The sequence below is a fragment of the Tursiops truncatus genome, chromosome 4, assembly GCF_011762595.2.
Source record: "Tursiops truncatus isolate mTurTru1 chromosome 4, mTurTru1.mat.Y, whole genome shotgun sequence".
Taxonomy (NCBI): Eukaryota; Metazoa; Chordata; class Mammalia; order Artiodactyla; family Delphinidae; genus Tursiops; species Tursiops truncatus.
Genome location: NC_047037.1, coordinates 140642847 through 140665282, shown reverse-complemented (window position 1 = coordinate 140665282; position 22436 = coordinate 140642847). Strand labels below are relative to the sequence as shown.

Below are 22436 nucleotides of genomic sequence, written 5' to 3'. Positions count from 1 at the left end.
ACAGAGAGAGAAAGAAGGAAAATTTTAACTAAACCCCACATACAATTCAATTCATCTTAACCTCCTTCTTGGTACACATTAATTCAGAATGACTGTAAAGGAAGGAAAATACATTTTCTACAAAACTGCAGGATTTCACATAAAATATCTGCAATTCCAAGAACAGCCTTCTGTGCTGGCCATGCCGCTGCCACGCTGAGACCTCGCTCACCACCGACACCCCCGCGGCTGCCAGTTGGAGCAGTGGGTACAACATACTTAATGTTCAATCGTCAAAGTCTAGCCACCAGACTAAAATGTGTGGCACCGGATAAAACCTCACATCCTCCTAAGGTAACCTACACAAACCTCACTGCTGAGGCCAAGCCCTAAAGTGTAAGGTTGAGGGTAGCTTCGTTGCAACGGTGGAAATTTCCATCCAGTAACGACAAGTGTAGATGCTTCCTTGTAAATGTCTGGACCATGCAACCCTCCTCAGGTGGTAACCTAAAGCTCTTGGAAGACCTCCCGGATAGAATAAACTCTACCTAGCTGGTCCACGAAAGCACACGCGTCTTGACAAGAGGCATTTGTTCACATCTCTGAAACGCTCGGTTGATTTAGTCCTAATTGTTGCCATGAGCAGGAAACCCAGGGGCACGGTAGAGAAGGAACAGTATAGAAATTCTCTCGCAGAGCAACCCTCGGGAAGCTTGTCAGCTGTCTCCCCCTGGGAGGGCAGGAAGCTCCAGGCATTTGGATGAGAGATCCCGGATGCCGTGCAAGAGACGGCACTACTGTGCTGCTGGACAAGTGCGCAAGGGACTTAACTGCTCTGAACCACAGGGCAAGGGTAAGCAAACCTTCCCACAGGGTTGCTGGGAAGACGGGGTAAGTTACTGCACATGAGCTGTATTATTATTATTTTATTATTATTATTATGCCAAATCTTTAATGAAGCCAAGAACCCAACCCTTCAGAGACCTTCGACCCACACACTAAAAAGCATTGAGCCCCACTGTGTGCACGTGGGTCACAGTCACTCCCCCCACTCCGACCCTCTGAGACCGGCACTCTTATCAGGCCCATTCTGCAGATGAGAAACCGAGGCCCCCAAATCACGTGGAGCCAGGCTTCAAGAGCAGGCTGCCTGACCCAGAATCCAGGCTCTCCCCACTGCCCGGCACCCCGTCTGCCCATCCACGATGCTGTAGCTGAGGCCAGCGGTTGAGCTGCCCCAAGGAAGCAGCACCTAGAAACCACTTCCTACATGGCTAGTCAGAGATGGCGCACGGGCTTGACACAGCAAGGGGAGATCGAAACAGTCCATCTCCTCAGGCTCTTGCTTTTCCTCCCCGCTTCTCCTAAGACCTCTCCTGGCGTGAAAGCATATGCTCTTCTACTGTGATGCAGAGTTTTGTTATTTCATACATCCATTCGGCAGACACCTAGAGGGTGCTGACTCTGAGTGAAGCCTGGGGTAGGTGGCAGAGATGAGGGGTGACGGACACAGCCCCTGCTTGGAAGCTCAGAAGAAGAAACACATAATATCATGCACTGAGTTCTATGATCGCAGGGCAGAGGGGTGGGGAGGTGCCCAGGAAGGACCCTGGCCCCGGAGGTAAGGATGGATGAGGGCAGGCTTTCCCCCAGCTTGGGGAGGCAGGGAGGGTTCCTGGCAGAGGGTGTGGCCCAGGCAGAGAACACACAGATACTGGGTAAGCAGCCCCTTCTGCAGCAGGCGGTCCACCTGGCTGGCACATGCAGAGTGGCTGCAGAGAAAGGAGACAAGGAGGAAAGGGCCCACAGAGAGACTTCCGGCCAGGCTAGGCACCTGCTAGAGACTTACGCAGTCCTGAAACTAAGAACACTCTTAAGAAGAGACGAAGGGACAAGAGGACAGTCGTCATCCTCCTCTCTAAGCCAGACAAAAATCAGAGACGAGAAAAGGGTGTGGGGTTTGGACCAAGGCATGAAGCACATTTCTGACAACTTACAGGGTAGACCAGAAGCCCATGATTAGACCGCGCCCTCTCATACCATTTAGGACATAACCATTTTCTGGACAGGCTGACATGCAGGTCTTAGAAACAGGAAACCCACAAGCTTCCTGTCCAGGTCTCAATGGGGACTCTCATGAAATGTGAAACTAAATGTAAGCGGTCCCCACTTTTCAACCAGCTTTCGGGTATAGTCTGTGCTTGGGTTGGCAATGAGCACTGTTATTGTTTATAGCAATGGAACGTCTCGGCTATCATAGATGTGCACTTCCTTCTTTTTTCCGAAGGTTTTTCACCCACCTCACCAGCCGCACCTCGGGAAAACACAAGAGGGAATTTATGTGTAGAAGTTACCCACCACCATCTCTGATTCCTGTATCCAACCTTCAGGTCAGTGAGTCTCAGAGATTTGAGAACCATACTTTCTAGGTAGGTTTATGTCAACTGTACAATCACAAAATCAAATAAGGAACCAAGTAAAACCCAAGACTGTTCTCATAAGAACAATCATTAGCTCCCGGTCTCCTTGTGTTTGATCAGGAGCCATATGAATGGCGGCATTGAACGTTTCATAACTCACCTAAATTCAGCCCATAGGAACCAGACCGGCGGGTGTCTAGGGAAGACCCTGGTTCCCAGGGACAGGCAAAGCATGGTACCCCCAGTTCCATCAAGGCATCCCAGGCCTTTGAGGCGCTGGAACGGAGCCCAACTTGTAGAAATCATGTTTATATTTATGATCGCATGTATGGATTCACACACACACATACACACACACACACACACACACACACACACACACGCGCGCGCTTGCGCACACACGATGTGTACTGGATGCTACGGGAAGCACACCTGAAGTTCAGCTGCTATTTCTCTAAGCCTCGCCAACACACCCAGGACGGAAGTGAGTCAGCAGGGATCAGGGAAGCGGCAGCCTTGCAGCGTGACACTGGATTCCAGCCCACTTACTGGACCTGCCACTCAGATTCCTAAGGGAATTCCAGGATTCCAAAATCCACCCTGGTCATTTGTAAACGCTGACTGCTTCATCTGCTTGGCCCAAGCTGGGAGGCCTTGCCTCTCATTACTTCACCCACAGGGAGAACCTAAAACAAAGCAAAACAACATTTCCTGAGGATTCAGGTTTCGGTTGTCTCACAGGAAACGCATGCACCTGACCTAATGGCCCCGCTTGCCACTTTAGATAGAAGTCTGGAAAATTCATGAAGCCTCCCCATTCTGATGAACGCGATAAGGACTGAGACACTGCCCAGGACGCCAGCCGTTTTCCTGAGGACAGCCTTTCTAAATATCTATGTGCTACTTCTATTCCAGTGAAGTTTCCCAAGTATGCTTAGAGACATCAAAATAATAATCACTGGGTAAGAAATGTCTCCATTCCTCAGATACATTTTAGTGATGCCTCCAGAGCAAAATTAGGCTACTGGAAAGGTGCTCCCACTTTCTGGGTCCAGGCGTTCGACGGATCTGGGCTGGAGCAGTGGGGAGCGCATGCCCGGGGGTCCGCTGTGCACAGGGCGCCCCAGTCGGGGGTAGGCGCTCGGAGGGGCCGCAGCATCCGGACCTAGGAGCTCGGCGTCCTCTGCTCGCGCTTAGCAACAGCGCCCGGCGCGCAGCCAATCGCGCGGCGCCGCCGAGGTTACCCGCGAGCGTTGACCGGTAGTAACCCCGGCGCGGGCGGCGGCGGCGGTGGTGGCGGCCGGCGGCCACTGCGCACGCGCAGCGGGGCGCACCTGCCCGGCCCGCAGCTAGGCCGGCCGTGCTCTTATCTTTCAACTATTGAAAATTTAGGATTCCCGAGGAGCACGAAAACCTCCAGGGAGCCTCTGCCGGACCCTCAGCCAGATCTATATCTGAAAGCAGGTATGTCCCTGCCGATTGGCTGGGACAGCGCAAACGTCGCCCTGGGCCCCATGCCTGCAGAGTCAGCGTCCGCCCCGGCCAAGAAAAGAGATGGGTTTTTACTCCATTTTTAAAGCCGGCGGAAGAGCCCTCTCGGCGGGCGGGAGGTGGGCCTGGCCAGAATGAATTCGCTCCTTCGAGACAAGCCGGTCCGGTCGCCCTTGGAAGGAACGTAGGGGTGGACGACAGGGGGCTGATAACCCCGTCCTGGAGAGGCAGGGCGAGCAGAGGCTCCCTGCACAGACCCCAGCCAGCTGGACGGAGTTCTGATTCACGATGGAAGCCAGAACTCGCCCCAGCCCAGCTCATGAAGGAAATCTGGGGGTCCCCTTCCCCAGCAGATGAGAAGGGCTTTTGTGGCACCCCTGCTGCCGCCAGGGTCTGGGGTTGTGTTTGTCATCTGCAAAGAAAAGGTGAGAAAAACAGCTCATCTTACGTGGACCTGCGAAATGACAAAGGCGAGAAGGGTTCTCAGTGGAGCTTGTTGGGAGGCAGGTCGTTAGGACTTGCGGTCTAAGCCCGAACCTGAGATCTGCCTCCTTCTAAGCCTCCTTTTCTCCTGGGTAATGGCCACACTGATAATGGCTTTCCGGGGAACACATATGAGACAATGTGCTAAAGCAAACAGCATTTGCTTAGTAAACAGTTATTTTTAATTAAAAAAACCCAGACACTTCTCCCACCAAAAAAGTGGGAGGGAAGAAATAAAAACTGAGAAATCCCATAATATTCCTGCTAAAAGTTTCGCTTTCAAGATAGGCAGTGGAGCTATCAAGGCGAGGGACTTTTTTGGTCTGAGTGCATCAGCTCACCTTATGACAGTAAAAGAAACAGAAACAGTCACTCAGGTTCTGTTTTTCCGTTGATCTCCACCCTTACCAGTTCACAACCAAAACCAAGAACATTCCAGCAGGGGCCCCTGCTCACTGCCCTGCCCCCAAGGATGCCACTGTGGTACCTGCTCCCAAAGCAGGACTCCAGCCTCATCTCCTCCACAAACCACAGGCTTCTTATTTCCTCCTTTCCAGGTAGCCCTGGGTCTTGATGTACCTGTTTTGTACATGGTTAGGCTTTTCTCCTCCCAATTGGTGAGCTCATTTCAAGACCAAGATTGTACATGTTCTGCAGAATTCCAAAAAGCAGAACTTGGATCAACAAACGAACATGACTCGAATTGAGATTTCAGCTCAACAGACAGAATTCTAAGAATGAGAGTTGTGCAAACATGGACCTGGCCACGCAGAGGGATGTCAGGGTCTGGCTGCTGCCCAGACAGGCTGGCCACCCGTTGTCACGGGGCGAGAGGGACTGCTCCACGGGTGAGAGGTCAGATGAGGGAGCTCCCAGGACCCTTTGGGCTCCAGGATTCAGGCTCTAAATATAGGTGTCAGCTGGACATCATCACAGTCTTGAAATCACTCTGGCATGTCTCAGTTTTGACACTGAACGCCGTTTACCCCACAAGCACAAAGGTGACTAACGACAACACAGCTGACAAAGTGAGAAGTGAAACTAAGGGCTGTGGGTCAGGACGGGTCCCTGCAGGTGCATCAGCCTCCATCCTTCACTCTGAAAACTCCTCTTGACGCCTTTTCTCAAATTAGGGGCAAAACCACTCAGTATCAGAGATATTTCACTTGACTGTAAGCGTTCCTATAGAGGTTTTGGAACTCCATCAGCAAAGGTTTTATAGCGCATGTACCTCCATTCTACAAACCCCTGGTTTGTACGGTCAGTCTTTCCAAATGTTTTTTAATCTGACCCACGTGGTTACCTTTGTTCCTTAAATAAGCAAATCTGTTGATTCTACAAGGGAACTCAAAAAGAGCAGGTGTAGGGTTACTAAACGTTTTCTTCTGCCAATTTATAGACAAAAGAAATGGTTTCGTGCTCAGCAGAATGTCACCCTGTGTTATTTCTTGGCCTTGATGGATTCGGTTCCAGTTTACAAGAGGGGACGTTAGTTCCTGCATGTGAAGTTTTCAAGGTGTCAGCATATTTGGGGGTGTTAAAGGAAGGCAGGAGGGCACCCCCCCCAGCAAGTGAAAATGAGTGTCGCAAGAATGTCCTTGAAAGTGATAGTGACACCAGCCCCCCACTGAGCAGATCACAGTCCTGCAAAGTCACACTGAAGAGACCAGATGGCTCCAGACCAGGCACTCTCTCTGGAAAAACAGCAACGTGTTACCGTGCGTTGCCGATCGGAAGGCGACGGGCGTGGCCTGACAGTGACGCAAAGGAGAAGAGCCGGTGTCGACGGGGCCACTTGTGCCGTGTCTACGGGGGCTGTTGAACCTGATCGAGCCACACTTGAATCACGCACCCCTGATTCCAGGTCCCAACTGGTGACGGTTTGGCTTCCGTGCAGTGTGCTCCAAGGGAGAGAAGGGGCTGGCTGGAGAAGGGGCGCCTAGACCCCTTGGATGTTCAAGTTCTGCTGTAAACTAGCAAACCCTTTTGGTTTTGTACATGGTCACGCTACATCCGTCTGTCCTGAGAGTCAGCTCATCCTCCACAGTTTTTCAAAGCCTCTTTTGGAGCATGTAAGACGGAGGTACAGAACTATTCCAGAAGACTTCATCACCAAATGGGCCTGAGAGGAAGCCACTGAGAGCCTAAGAACTGGCCCGGGAGGGGACGGGAGGAGGTCTCCAGCCATCTGCATTCACCAAGGTGACCTGGGGTCATTGGGCTCCTGGTGTAAAGCCCCAGCCTCAGGCAGGGAGCTCTGGCAAGCAAGGTTTAGGTTTGCCACACTGCACTATAAGACCGTCACAGCCTCAAATAAAGACAAAGGAAGAGCAGCAAAAGCCATTTCTTTTGCACCCCAGAGAAAGCCCACCTTAGCACGATAGTTTCCAAGAAGTACAAAAGTAATTCATTCATGCTTGGGGAAGAGAAATCCGCCTTTGCACTTGAGCAGCTCCCCCTCTGGAGCCCCCTCTCTGCTCTGGGATTTCTAGATTCTCCCTTTCTCTGGCCTTCCCTCCCCACCCCTGTCCCAGTCGGTTGGATCAAGTCTCCCAGCGCTGGGTTGGAATCCAGTCTTCCCTTAATGGAATCGCTGAAAGGGATTTTTTTTTTTTTTTTTTTTTTTTTTTTTTTTGCGGTACGCGGGCCTCTCACTGCTGTGGCCTCTCCCATTGCGGAGCACAGGCTCCGGACGCGCAGGCTCAGCGGCCATGGCTCACGGGCCCAGCCGCTCCGCGGCATGCGGGATCTTCCCGGAACAGGGCGCGAACCCGCGTCCCCTGCATCGGCAGGCGGACTCCCAACTGCTGCGCCACCAGGGAAGCCCGCTGAAAGGGATTTTAATGGCACGTTGTACTCGTTTTAGCCAGCCTGTCAGCGCAGGCCTTGTGCAATGGCCATGGAAATTAAGAGGAAGCAAACTTCAATTTGAGAAGGGTGTTCAAATGCATTTTTATAGCTCAGAAGCAAACCAATACAGATAATCTGATGTGGGGCTGCCTAGAATACTTAACTCCATCCTGGCATTTGGCAAGGATGAGGCTGGAGGGTCCGGCTTCAAAGTAGGAGGTGCTGTCCCATTCCATCGGAGTGTTACTGTGGTGAGGCCCCAGCTGGGCTGGGGAAGAGTAAAGAAAACTCTCCAAACCCTCAGATGTGACTTTTGTTCTCAACCCACGAGGTAATCTTGGGAGGCGTTATTTCATTTCTAAGAATCATGTCACCTGTTTGCGCGAAGCATGCCGTACATGCCAGCCTCACCTCCCTGGGGAGGAGACAGGACAGCCAAGCCTCCCCATGGGATTAGGAAACCTCTTTGTGGGTCCTTGTGAAAGGCAGAGGTGACTGACATCCAAGCAGGCCGATTAAAGGGGAAGTGAGTCAGAGGTAACAGTCAAGGCCACCCCCAGTGGTTTTGTAAAATGGGGTGAGACACATCCGTGCCATAATGGTCCCGTTGTGTGCTCACATCAGGGCCGGATGTTTGCTAGGTGTCTTGTCAGGTCCTGTAGCCTCAAGCCCCCCAGACCTGCCTTCACGTCCCCTCTCCCCTGCTCCTGTGACCTGGGATCTATCTCTGAACCTCGTGTACTCCACACATTGAAAGGACAGAATTGGCCCCTGCGCCAACTGGACCAAAGGGCTGCTTGAATTGTATAAATGCAAATGGCTCCAGTCTCCTTGGGGGACAGACGACCCAGAGTACCCCCTTAACTCCACCGTGTGGACGAGCTCTGAAAGCCAGAGAGTGCTGTCTGAGTGCAGAATTTTCTCCGCTCCACCTCAGCATTTCACAATGTGGGTTCTCTTCTTAACAAGGGGTCCTAAATGTTACCAACGCCAACGCAGTGTCTACCATCCAGGAAGCAAAAGCCGCTTTCAAAAATAAGTCACACTGGGGTGAGTGAGGACAATCAAACCGGATTGTTCCCCTACGTCCCTCGACACAATAGTTTGTGTAACGGCACCAGAGTCCACATTGTTCCAAATCATCTGTCCCATCAACTTAGGCTATGTGAGTGAATTCCTTGCGGGAAAGTAATCACTGTATCAGAAGCCAGGGAAATCATCCTTGGGGTGTACTTTTTTTCTCCTGAGAACAGTTCCTTTCACAATTATGTTGTCCACTAGGAATCTATTATACGATCCAGATTTTCCTCTCAAGCCATCATTAATCATATGGTGAAAATGGAGCTAGAATTGAAAATACAAGTTGTTTTCTTAGACGCTGAAGTCAATGCCTGGCAATTGTCAAGCTCAAGAATTAGAAAGCATCAGTGCCTGACATTTGCCTTCTTCAAAATGCTGCATTGGAGTCACTTACGACCCTTCTACTAAGGGTTATGAAGCTCTCTTTCTCCGTCTTCTTTCTTTAAAATAACTGTGTAGGAGTTTTTAGTATTATTCTAATCCCAGTGCCAGGCTTGGCTACAGCATTCTGTGTTGAGTGTGTGTGGTAGCACCACGTTCTGGGAGAAAACGGCTTTCCTAGAGTTTACTGGAGTGGCCCAGTGTCTTCGTGATGGAAAGAAGCCTGAACTAGGAATCCGACGGCTGGGTGGCGGACCTTGCTGGCTCCGACCTTGAGCGAATCACTCCAGCCCTCAGGCTCCTTTGTCCTTCACTGCACACTTCACTGTGGGCATTACAATGAGCTCAGCACATAAAGTTGAATTTTTAAAAAAACAAAAGACTATTGACTTGATACAGACAGAAAAACAGAATATGGTCAGAGAAGTAAGAGCATAAGCTCCTGCCCCAAAGTTTGGTCACACTTGGCATCACGCTGGGCATCACACAGAGGCGACATGAAACCTAAAACTACCACCAAGAGAAAAGGGGAACGCTTGCCAGCTCGGCAGCGTCTGTGGGCACCAAGCCTGGAGAAGGAGCACAGCTTCCCTATGGCCGTGGGGACCCCGGCACCCTGAGGCCCTGCGCCAGGCGCTGCCCGGTGCCCAAGCGTCGGAAACCACCACCCAGCCCCCGGCCTAGCTCCCAGCTCAGGCTCGGGCAAGCCCTTCACACGTGGCTTCCTTTCTATTCAGTGAGAATGTGGACGAGTATCCCACACCCTCGAGTTATGCGGGAGTGATAAACAATCTAAATTCTGAACTGCGAGGGTACCAAGAACAAAAGAAACGATGGGGCTGCACGGGAGAAGGGGCACAGAGAGGGAAGTGGACACAGGCACTGGGGTGAAGAAAGAGGCCAGGAGGAAGCCAGACAGAGAAGTCAGGCCTCGTTGGCTGAGAAACCAAACACCTGGACACACCAGGCTGACGGTGCCGACTTCCTCTCCAGCCCTAGCCATCTCTGACTCACAGGCAGGTCCCGGGGGCCCACTTTCTACTCCTCCCCGCTTGAGCCCACACAGGTTACTGCAGGGCAAGTGTTTATCCGGCAGCCATCTGGGCGGGGCTTCCTAGGAGGCCACCGGCCATGGACGGTAGCGGCTCCTCCCTCATTAATTAAGAGGCCATCACTGTTGACAATCAGTGTGACCAGTTCTAAGACGTAGAGAACAGAGGGTGGGCAAGCCGCACACCTGACCAGGAAATGATATTCTTCACCTGCCAGCCCCAAGTGAACACCTGCAGGGTTGGATTTCAAACCAAGATTCTGCCATGGTGTTCAAACATGTGCATTTCTGCATCTCAAGCCTTCACCTGCGAGGATACCCACCCAAGCGTTTTCAGCATCATGACCACGTTTCTAAGGCCACACGTAACACGTGGACAGAAACCTGCCCACGTGGCCCACAGGTCTGCCGCAGTTTGTCTATAGAGACACAGCAGGTCAAAACCTCACGACACCCTCCTGGTCGCCCAGTGCATTGTTTCGGTAAAATCTTTGTTCAAGTGGAGAAGGAAAAGGCTGGAATCTTATGTCGAAATTTCAAGAGACTCCACCAAATGGGCCCGACCCTGAGCCTCTCACAGAATTTCTTTGTTAACAGAACAGGCTGGCACACTCTGAAGATGTTGAGTCTCAGATAACAATGCGACGGTATCAGCCACTGGGGAGGTTTGGGATCTGTTCCCATTGGTGCAAACAGACACAAAATCATCCCACAGCCAGCTCGGCTCAAAGGTCCCAGGCACCAGTCAATCAAGGTTCTAAAATCATGGCTCTAAGGAATTCCAGGGTGCCCACGCCAACCGTCTCAACTGCTTCACGTCAAGAGAGTAGGAAGCAAAATGAAGGCAATAAGGGGCAGAAAGATGCAAAGTAAACAAGTGAGTCTTGGTGGGTCTCCTTCAAAAACGAAGAAGGATTGAATCTAGATTTAAGTTGAGAGCTCTAAACAACCCCAATATTCCAGGATATTCCGGGGGTACCTGAGTCACTTTGTTGCAAATTCCTCATAGATTTTCAAGTTGTTTTCAATGATTCATTAGAAACTGAGGACCACTGTTTCTGGGTGATGTGTAGCACGTCCTCTCCCAGTCACCCCCCCGCCAAAGATGGATACATGGAGGGTGCACGGGGCAGCGGGGGACACGGAGTGAGTTCCACGGGAAGAAGTCGGTCGGGCTCGAGAAAGAAATACCAACGCAGGGAGGCATTAACTCCACACACTTTGAAAACCTAGAGCTGGCAAGGGAGCATCCACGTTGCTAAGAAAACTCAGAACACCGTCAGTCATCAATTCCCATGAACATGCAACAGGCTGGCGGCAAACTCCTGTGGGCGTGGCTCTCCCGAGACCTCCGAGTCCCACCTGCTCCGCCCTCTCTTCTGTTTTTATGGATAGCCCACCAACGACCCCCATGAGACAGTCCTTTCAAGATCTGTAAACATACACGTCTGGTTTCCAGAGAGGTTACTATAGGTCACTTGTTACTTTTCAACACGTCAAGCTTGGGAGGAAACACCTGGCTTCCACTTTGCTCTGAAACATTAAAAAAAAACCAGTCCTATCTCGAAAGACTAACATTAACGGCATCCAGTAAAGAGGACCCTCCGAGTGCAGACAGGAAACTGGCACACATGGACCGTGGTCAAACTGTGTGATCAGATCAGAGCTTAAGAACGAGCGTGTGACTCACAGACGTAGAAAACTTATGGTTACCAAAGGGGAAAGGAGGGGCGGATAAATTAGGAGTTTGGGATTAACAGATACACACGACTATATATAAAATGGATAAACAACAAGGACCTACTGTATAGCACAGGGAACTATATTCAATATCTTGTAATAACCTATAATGGAAAAGAATCTGGAAAAGTGCATATATATATATATATATACGTATATATATATATACGTATATATATATATATATGTATCACTGAATCACTTTGCTGTACACCTGAAACTAACACAACGTTGTAAATCAACTATACTTCAGTCAAAAAAAACCAACAAACGCTGTGAATCTTGAGTCATCTAATCTGATCTGTTCATATCGTAAGTGAGGAAAAATCAGGCATAAAGCAATTACATGCATTGGCCACAGCAGAGCCAGAGTCTGGAAAGAGAATCAGCCTCCCAGCTTCCAGACCCAGATCCTCCCAAACAACCTGTTCCTTCCTCCGAGGTGCCGCGCCTCTGGATGCCCCCGCCCTACCTTTCCTCCTCCACCAGGGACCTTCTGGGACCGAGTAGGAAAGGTCCTTGAATTCGATGTTCACAGCCGCCCTCCGCGGCAGGGAGGAGAGGCGCTGGGCCTCTGTGAGACTGTTATCCTCTTTCTTCAAAAGTCCGTTCAGCAGCTCCATCTCTATCACCTCCCTGCTGCTGGAGACCACCTCGTCCACAGAGACGCACACTGACTTGGGCTCTGTCATTGCTGCAGAGTGACTGCTGCCATTCTAGAAAGATGGGGAGGAAAAGCACCAAGAGGAGGTATAAGTTACACCACGGGAAGGACCACAGGGACTCACCATCAGGCTCAGGGCCATCGATCAGTCAGAGTCATCGATCAGCGCTTCTCACCCTCCATGGTGCCCTCAGCGTCACAGGAAGGATGCTCACCTACAGGAATTCCTCCTCCCCGGCCCTCACTTACTCTTCTACTAAAAACATGCTAAAGATAAACTATGATCTACCGTCTTATCTAGGAATCCTAACATCTAATCACAAAACTGATAAATACATCACCTGTCTCAAAGAATGAGACACCAGCCACCCTAAAAATTATCTGCCTGCAGTCCACTCACTAAAAAATCCCATAAAAATGCATGAGGCTGCTAAGAAACGCACAACTGAGAAAGCTTTACAATGAGCTCTTTTAGTCCCTTCCTGGCGTAACCTCATACACGTTTCTCAAGAGCAGCGATACCACTTGGACCGACGGGGTTTGTAGGAGATGGCCTTTGTGTTTCCCTTGTAAATCTTCCAAATCCCTTACAGCTCTCCTCTCTCACTGTACCTTCATAATGGCACTGAAGTGTTCGAAAGGTTGATTTGTTTTTCTCTGGGATACAGACAAGGAAACTGAGGCACAGACTATGTTAAGGAACTTGCTCTGAGCTCTACGATCAAGTGAGGGGCAGAAGTGATCCCAGTGTGAGTCATCTTGAAAAACGGTTGCCTCTTCCACTGCATCACCTGGATACCTAATACGTAGCTACACCGGCTTTTCGAGATTCCATCGGGAGTCCTTTGAACTGTTACAGATAAGCCAAGAACCAAAGGTCTTTAAGCAAAGAAAGGAATATTCTTGCTAATGGCTTGGCAACGGCTGGACAAGTCAATATACTTTAGGCACCTCCAAAACACAGAAGAACCCTGGGGTGGGTGAACAATGCGCTGTGCTTTTTCTAGCTGCCTCTTGAATCAAGACAGAACATTCCACAGTGCCCAAAGCGTGGCCTCTGGCGACACTCCTCCGTACTGTTGCAGGCAGTCAGCCTGATCTCGAGAGCCCGTGGACAGCCACCTTTGATAATTCAGGCCCTTCTGATGGCCGTAGGACTGGGGAGACGCCGCCACACTGCTGTTTGTTCTAAGTAACATCATACTGTTATTTTGCCACAGCTTGTGAGGTATTTCTTTAAAGTTGATGGCTTTTTGATCGTTATTGTTCCTAACAAAAGGCTAAAACAGAACCAGAGAGTGCGTCATCCATAAACACCCTTATAAACTCCAGCAACTCTAGTGACCGAAACAAGCCCTCCCCCGCCTTAGAGTGGCCTCTTGAGGGTACGTGACCGCATCCTTGAAGAGGATTTCCATTATTGTTATTCCACATGATTTCCATCGTGGAAATCTTGGACGATTTGGAGGTTCTGAATCTTTAAAACACAAATAGGGGGATGGGGAGATGTGGGCACAGGGGCTTCCGGTTCTTGTGCTGTTTGAAAATGTTGCTTTGCTGTTTAAGAAAAAGACACACAACACACACACCTCCCAGGCATCTCCTACCTCTGGAAAGCTTAACCGTATCAAAACTTAGCTCACTGACTATAACATTCTGTGGCTAAAAATTAAAGTGCGGAGTAAAACTCTGACAAAATTAATCTTGGTTTGCCGCTGGCGCCGAGCATGAGAAATGCTTCAAACACAAGCAGGAGTACGTTCGTGCATCCTCCGCATAATTGGGGAGGTTTGTCTTAGCCTGACAACGGGCCATCTCAGAGCCTGGGCTGAGCAGGAGCCTCTCCCGCTCCCGGGAGGGCGCTGCAGGGCGTGGCCTCTGCATCCGGGCTTGTCAGGTGCCTTCTGCGTCGGCGCCCCTTGCAGGATCAACGGGAGGCCCTGCCCCAGCTCAGCAGGCTCTTGGCTTCGTGCACCTGCAGCTCTAGCACCCAGAGCAGCACCAAATGCCATCCCTGGGCCCACCTGTCTTGCTCTTGGGGAACACGAGCTGCTGTCCCAGGGTTATAACCCCGTTTGACTCCACAGGGGCCCTGGAAACACCAAATCCTGGCTTTGCTGGGGGGTGGGGGGTGGGTAGTGGACAGAACAATGGGTGAGACAGCTCCAGGCCTGGTCCCAAAAGTCCATCCTCACCTCCACCTGGAAAGGTGAGACGTCTACTTCCAGACCCGCGTCCTGCCGGGGCACTGGCCCTAACGCCGGGAGAGCCAATTGCTCTGTCTTCAGTTGGGGGCGGGAGCTTCCAGAAGCCCCTCCCCAGGGCGTGGCCCCCTCCACCTCCAGCCACCTTGGACCATCCACACCCTCCCCCAGCACCCACCACTTGCGTCAACCCCTGAGGAAGCCCAGGGACAGGTCGGGTCTTCCCTTTTTAATGAAACCTACACGAATACAGGGACGAACGGCCATGACTCCACCCACCTGCCAGCTGGAGCAGATGCCAGACCTGGATTATGACGAGGGTCTGACTTGCCTGTCTAGATTCCAAGCCTATCTATCCTCTCACCCACTCACTCACTCACAGCCCAGATAAAGCCCTGGGCATCGGCAGTCAGCCAGACAGACGTAGCCTGTGGCCTCAGCTCGCTCAGGTCCAAGACTGGGCCGCAAACGATTTCAATGCCAAGGGGCAAGAGCTAGAACAAGATGATGCAGGGACCCACGAGGGTCACGCAATGCAGTGGGGGCCCTGGGTGGGGATACACGGTGTTTCTGAGGAAATAAACTCTGAGGTGAGCTTAGCGAGGTGGGGTGGGGAAGGGGTGCTCGTTCACGACCGACATTCCCTGCGAGGGAACAGCACGTGCAAAGGCTCGGCAGCAAGACAGAGGAACAGCTGGAGATCTGTAATTCAGGGTCTGGAGCTCTGATCTGGGGAAGGCGGGAGGGGCTTTTGGAACAAGGTGGGACTAGCGAGGCCCACGGGGTCCGCACGGTGGAGGGCTTGCAAAGCTTGTTAAGGGATGTGCACTTTATCCCGAGGTCTCTGCGGGCCGCGGAGGCATCTCAAGGCGGAAGTAGCAGACCAGCGAGCCGGAGAGAACGTCTCCTGCAGCTGCCTGCAGTGGGGAGGGTGCGTGGCCTTCACCAGCGGGGGGCAGTGGGGAGGGAGACAAGTGGACGGGCCAGTGGGACAAAGCTGGGGGAGTAAACTGATTTGGGAGCGAGAGAGGCCCGTACTTACTATTTACAGTTTTGCATTAATACCTCCCGCGGAGTAGGTAAGCAATTATGAACAGTAGCGGCTATTCGTGCAGCAATGCACAATTACAGTGCGCTCATTAAACTCCAGACTGCACAGGTTACTCCTCCTCTGTCTCCACAGCTCTCCGCGGGCCGGGGCCGGGTGGGGTATGACCCTCTGCCGCTCCATTTCACGAGGAGACCACCTCACCTGCCTGAGACCCCACCGTTAAGGAGTAGCCAAACTGGGGTCCAGCTCTCTGCAGCTTCCCTGCCTGCACAGGTCCTCCCAAACAGTCCCCAGCAGCGCCGGGACGTTGCTTGGCTTTCTGTAGGCAAGCTGTAGTGGACCCTGGGTCATCCCAGCCCCCGTCCCTTGCAGGGAAATCCACAAGAGAATGGGGGACCACACAACCCTACCCCCAAAGCAACCGACACCAAAGCGGTGCATGCCATCACCCACTTTTCCGCCATGGGTGTCCAATTAATAAAATTCTATCTGAAATCCTATCTGATGGGTGGCAGTGGCTCTGACTCCAAAATAGACCAGCTCTCTGGAAACACATCCTCAGATGAGAGCCGCCGGTGATGTAGGTTACAGCTAGCTTGTCCTCAGCCTCCTGAGTTCATTAAAGATGAAATACATCCTCCCTCCCCATTCTTTCCCTTTCTTTGTTCGCTTCCCTATCTCGCTGAAGCATTGTCTTTGACCTCCTCTTCCACACACAATTTGTGCTGCATAATAAATGGTAAATACTAGTGAGTCCATTCACAGGTGTGGAATGCAGAGGAGACCCTGTTTGGACTGTTCCTGCCCGCTGTTGTTAGGAATATTTTCTTGGGCACTGATTTCAGTTTGAATGCTAATATATTGAGATGCTTGTTTAGCTGGGGAGGGTCTCTAATGGTCAGAGAGCCCCTGAGCCATTGTGAGGCTGCTTCACTCTCTTTACCCAGGGAAGTCCAGTTGGAGATAGAAACTTGCCCCACAGCATCTTGGGGAAGGGAGGAAAGCCAAGAGGAACTCGCAGGCTCCAGGCATGCACTCTCACTGCTGCCAGCTATGGTGCCCACCTAGACCAGCAGACCCTGCAGTTGAAGGGCAGATCCCTCCCTGGGACCCTGGGCACATTAGAGGAGAACGTACTGGTCCAGAATCCTCAAGACCACCGCCTAAGGGAAAAGAACCCAAACGTCACGCCCTTAACTAAGCAAAGGGTAGGTGTCACTGGCATGGTCACTCAGAATGCCAACCTCATTGTCTCCAAAATCTGGCTTCCAACAGCCCCAAATACCAGTCCCCATTGGGAGCCCGTGCCTGCCCCGCCCAGCCCAGCTCAGGGACTCTGAAACACCATGTGGGTGCTTCTTCCATCCTCCAAGGCACCTTCTCCAGACTCACACCTGGCAGCCAGCCCCAGGCTGGACCGCAGAGCAAAGTTTAGGATGCTGGGTACCTCCCCAGGGCTCTGTTTATGACTTGGGTAGAATTTTTAAAATTAAAAACAAAAAAGCACAAGGTTTTCAGGGAGAATGGTTTTCACACAGAACAACATTCTCTGAAAAAATGAGCTCAGCCATTAGCACCTCCACACGAACGAAACACCTGAGTTCTGGGGCTGTCTCCAACCATAACGTAACATCCAAAATATCTTGACATAAAAACACCTGTACCTTAAAACATTCTGATTCATTATTGTCCCACGTGTATGAGCTACTTCTGCAGTCTTGAAAGGGCTTCAAGAGTTAGTTACCCAGTGTCTTCACGACCTGAAACTTTCTTTACCCACAACTAACAATACTAACCTCCTTCATTTTCCATTACCACCATCATTTAGGAATCCCAAAGAAATGAACATGGGTAAAATGAAGAATGGCCAAGTGTTACCCAAACATGCAACCAGATAAAAGCAAATGTCATGAGGAGGGGACTGCCTCTTTCAGTTTTTGATCCCTCTTATATGTAAGAAGCTAAGTCATAGAGGCAGAACATGCCCAGAGATGGGACCCGGCCTGTGGGTCCCCCTGCCCCTGGCTCTTTCCTGCTCTACCAACCTCCTTAATGTGTCCGAGGCCCCACTGTATCGGTTTACACAAAATCATTATATAATGAGCTGCCGAGGCTCGGTATGTTCTACAGTAACCTGTTTGGAATCATAGGATGCAGTTGTCAGAGCAGAGCATGCGCAGAAACCCGGCTACTTCTTTTTTTTTTTTTTTTTCTTGAGCTCAAGGCAAGAGGTAACTGTCGGTCAAATCCTGCTGAGCCCTGCTGACTTCAAATACGGGATGCTAAAAATGAAATAAAGGCGAGGGGTGGAGGTGAAAACCGATGTGCACGGTGGGGTTACAGCTCAAGGGAAGTGACTAGCAGGATAGTAAATACATAGACAAAGGATAGAAGGGGGATGGATAGGGAGGGCGAGAGGGCTTGGAATACGGAATGCTTCCTACTTGTACTTTAGATGACCTGAAATCGGTCCAGAGGTACCTAACTGCACTGTTGGCGTGCTAGGCATAGAAATGAAGGGCCCTAGGATGGGTGAGACGATGGTTAGTTTGTTTTTTTTCCCTAATGTGACTTTATGGAGATATGTTAAAGGGGCAAGAGGAGACTCTTGACCACTCAGAGGAATAGCACTTACTGTAATAGTGTCTAGCAAAGAATGCGCCTGCAGCCGGTGGAACCCCTACGGAGCTGGCACCCTTGGGAAAAGTGAGATGCGTGCCTCTGTCCCCACCCTATTCTCTCTACAGGGTGCAGAAATGTGGCCAGAGGTACCCAGGCTCGGCCCTCATCTGCCTCCCCATGACTCCGCCGCCCCCTCCTGAGCAGGTCCGGGAGAGGCTGTCCCCGAGGGCGAAGGGGCAGCACGGGCCCCGGCTCTCCACCGCCTCTCTCTTTTGTTCCCCCAGACAGTGCCGGTGCTCCGGAGAGTAGCGCGAGAGGCGCCCGCTCCCCAGGCTCTGGCCGCACGCGCCGGCAGAGGGATGGGGCCCCCTTTCCCTCTAGCCCGGGCTGCCGCCCCGCCCCAGTACACTCCGGGTCCCCAGGCCCCAGGCCCCTCACTCGGAGGCAGACGAGGTCAAGGCCATCAGTACACTTGTGGGGCTGCTGGCCTCCTTCCTCCCTGCCTCTCCTGGCCCCTCCGCCTTCCCCGCATCCTCGGCTGCAAGGGGCATCCCGAGGAGCCAGGTAGCTAGGGCGGGGGGCGATGGGAGGCGGGCGCCTCTCCCGGGGCTCGGGGGACAGGTGTCAGGGTGCGGGTGCGGGTCTTTGTGCGTTTCTTATTCTCCTAGAGAACAGAACCAAGCCCCGGGGCCAAAGGATGCGCTCACTCACCATGGCGGTGCCGACCGAGAAAGCGGCCGTCAGACAGGCCATGCCCCGGGGGCGGCGGCGGTGGGGACGAGGCTGCGGGCAGCGGGGACGGGCGGCGGGCAAGAGGCGCGCTCGCCCTAGGCTCGGCGGCTGCGCCGGGCGCGGACTCTGGCTCTGGCTCCGGCTCCGGCCGCAGCTGTGGCCCCGGCCCCGCCCACGACCCGCCCGCGCCGGCCCCGCCCGCGACCCGCGATTGGCCGGCGCGCAGGGGCGGGGCGGAGCCGGCAGGTGCGCGTGCTCTTGTTTTGCTCCTGTGCGGCGCGGCTGCCCCAGTTCTAGGCAGTCCGGTTCCTCGCGCTGCCCGCGCCCCTGGCCTGGCTGGTGCCGAGGGTCCGCCCCGGCCCCGGAGGCGCCGAGTTCGGAAACTCGCGGGGCCTGGGCCAGCGACCCCGGGCCCCCTGCGGTCAGTCAGCGGGGGTCCCCCTCCAGAACTGCCACCTCAAAGCCTGCAGTGCCGGGCCAGGGAGGGCCAGGGGAGGCGTCTGGGGGGGGGGGGGGGGGGTGGAGGGGCACTTTTTTCCTTGTTGGGCATCACTCTGCCACGTAGGAGCGTGAGAACTAAAGGAGAGATGGCCGCTCCAACGACCCCTCCCCCGCCACTGCAGCTCCACATCTGGGGTGGTACCCCCATACTGAGGCAGCACACTCACTCATTAATGCAGCATTGCTGTGTGCCAGGCGCAGAGCCAAGTGCTGGGTAACAAAGGGGTGACTAGGTGAAGATGCCCAGGCCTCTGTCCTCCCCTGGCTCCCACCCCCCGATCCCAACAAATAAAGAAAAGACCCGGTGTTCCCAGTACGTGGCCCAGCACCTGGCCCAGAGCTGTGTTCAGGTAACTTCATAAGGAGTAACACTTCAGGCACCCTGTCTTTTGGCCCCAGATGGGAGCATCAGATGGCCTGGCCTCTGCTAAAGCCCTTATTATATATAAGTGGGACCATTTCCCGGTAACCATGGTGATAAGACATTCCTTACTCCCAGTCTCAGAGGCTAATGCTTTTATTCAGTGGTTTGCATGCGGGGACCACAGGTCGGAATGCATCTCTTCTCCCATCCAGCACACCTGGATCGCCCCTTCCCACTACCCCTCAGATGAGCTAAGCCCCTGTCCTTCTCCTCACCTAGAAAGAGAGCATGGCTTTTCATGCCAGGCAGGAGGGCTTCACACCACAGCCTGATGACCATAGGCAGATTCTCCCCTCAAATCAAAGGAGGGCAAGGCAGTAAATTGTATGATTTCAAGGGGAGAGGGCCCTGCTTTTGTCTGCATAGTTCACTTGAAGAGTCCACGCATTACCTCTATTCTATTGTTAGGAAATCTGACTGCTGCATTTCCAGGTGCCACCCTCTACATGCCGGGCCCACGGGGCTGTGTGGTGCCTTAAACGTGCTGAACAGGGAGGCCAACAAACTCTGAATGTTCTGGAAAGAGGATTCAAATCTACAAACCTCCCTGGGAGAGTTTAGGCCAAAAGGCAGAGACAGAGGTGCCTCATCTCTGGGATCCAGGATTGGTGGACGGCACTGAAGCCCACCACGTGCTCCAGGGGCAGATGGGACATAAAGCAGGGGAGAAAGACACAGAACGCGGCCGGGGAGAGATTCTCTATGAGGACCTGGCTGGGCGCTGCCCAGCTGTGTGGCTGGGACAAGTGACAGCGTGGTCCTGTTGCACTGGCATCTATTCTCTGCCCAATATCCATTCTCCATGCTGCTAGGAATGTGTTCAGAGTTTCCTTCTGGAACTCCCCTTGCCCCCAGTTCTACACCATGCGATCCGGTCAGTGGTTGGTCAGGAACCAGAAGTGTAAGGCGATGCTCGCCGGGCTCCTGGGAGTGGCCAGGGGGACAATACGTAGAGCCTAGGATGAAGCCAGGGAGGGCAGACAGCGATAAAGTGGGTCCTTATTGCCGTGGCTTGAGCTGCTGGCTTTGCACTTACAGGCATGGAAAGAGTCCCACTTATACACATCTATACGTTGGGGTAATGATCATCCCAGCCGCATGGGAAATAGTGCCTGTCAAGTGCTGCCCACTGTGCACGGCACAGAGCTAGCACTCCAGTTCTAATCCTTACTAACGTCATCCCCCTTGCGCCAAATCTGAGAATAAGCAAATGGTAAAGTAGGTCGGATCTGTGACATTGCTATTGGGACTTTTGGTTGCAAGTGACCAAAACTCTTCTCCAAATGGCTAACAGGAAGGCTCAGGGTGCACTTGTTTCAGGCCTGCCAGGACCAAGCACCCATTCTGGGTTTTCAGCCCTTGATCTCTAGCTCTCTCCATGGCTCTGCCTTCTATCTGCTGGCTTTCTGCTCCACGAGGCTGTCACCACGGCCCTCCTGGCAGCTCCAAGCCTGCATCCCATCAGTGTTACCAAACCAAATTCGGGTCCACTCGCCTGCCACACAGCAAAGCCAATCTACTGACACTGGGTTGTGGTGAAGGAAAGTACAGCATTAATTGCAGGGCATCAAGTGAGGGAAGGGGAGACAAGCCTCAGAGCCACTCCCACCTGGTCTTTGGGTTGGGGGATGCGTTTAAGGGGAAGAACAAAGAAGCTGGGGTGAATCTTTGTCCTGTGACATTTCTGAATCATGGTTTCGCGAGTCAGGGTGTCCCAGGTGGTCCCCGGCTAAGGGGTCTGTGAGCTCACCTTGCCCTGGAGAAACGACCCGAGTTTGTACGTTAATGATGAATCTATAATAGCAATTTTAGTACGTTAACGATGGACAACAGCAACCTTAAGCATCCGACTCTGGTAATTAGTGTTGTTAGCACAGGCTTGAGGCCAGAGGGGACAGAAACGGGATGAAGTTTGGGATAGAGATGAATCCTAAACTTGGTAAAGGAACTTGGTTTTAGGGGACTGGGTTTCATCAGCTGGCAACCAGCCACGATGCCCAGTGAGGAGGAACCAAACTCTGACTGGCCTGGCTTGAATCCCAGGGAACCAAACAGGCCAAAGGGAATGCCGGCCCTAATGGGAACATGCAGAAAGATTGGGACATGCGTGCTTCCTCAAGGCCATTTTGGGGAACTCGGAGACCAGTGTGCGTGCCGGGGAGGCAAACATAAGAGGAGCTTATCACAGGACTGTCCAGTCCACACCCCAACCCCAACAGGAATTTCCACAGGACATCACAGGCAGGTGGACCAGGCTGGGCTTGAGAATGTCCAGTGGGAAAACACTTTCTGCCTCAAAGGGCAGTCCGTACCAGTTGAGGTAGCTGTCATTGCAGGGAACGGTCCCTGTGCCTAATGGGACTCCCTGTCGCCCCGCGGGCTCTGTGTTCCACCGTGTCAGTGAGCCCCGCCCCCACACAACAGGACTTGAGCTCTTCAATCATGGCGCCATATTTCTCTCCAGGCCTTGGCTTCCCTGGACAAATCGTGCCTGGTCCCTCCGACATTGTTCTGGAGAAGATGCCCCTTCTTCCTGCTCACCTTTCTCAGTGTCCCCTCTGAAACTTGGGGTCCACAACCGAACACCTACTCCAGGTAACTCCTCTGCTCTCTAATGAGCATTTGCTCCCTCAAATTGTTGGTAAGGACCCGCTACCAAGCTGCAGAGCCAACTGCCTGATGTCCTGGGAGCAAGCAGGTCAGTGGACTCAACCAGCAGCCGACTCAATTCACTTTCCTTGTAATTGTGTAGTTTCAGTTGCC

The 22436-nt window shown here is 52.6% G+C and overlaps 1 protein-coding gene across 2 annotated transcripts in view; it reads right to left on the bottom strand.

Annotated features, from left to right (window-relative positions):
- Positions 1-18887, bottom strand: part of ABCG1 (ATP binding cassette subfamily G member 1) — a 60027-nt gene extending 41140 nt beyond the window's left edge. For both annotated transcript variants that reach the window (XM_004318423.4, XM_004318424.4), the window contains exons 1-2: positions 18728-18887; positions 11948-12191 (exon numbers count right to left, since the gene is read on the bottom strand). In XM_004318423.4, the coding sequence (XP_004318471.1) occupies positions 11948-12191; positions 18728-18769 (286 nt within the window). In that variant the 5' untranslated portion in view covers positions 18770-18887. The remainder of the gene's footprint in view (positions 1-11947; positions 12192-18727) is intronic.
- Positions 18888-22436: the final 3549 nt, after the last annotated feature.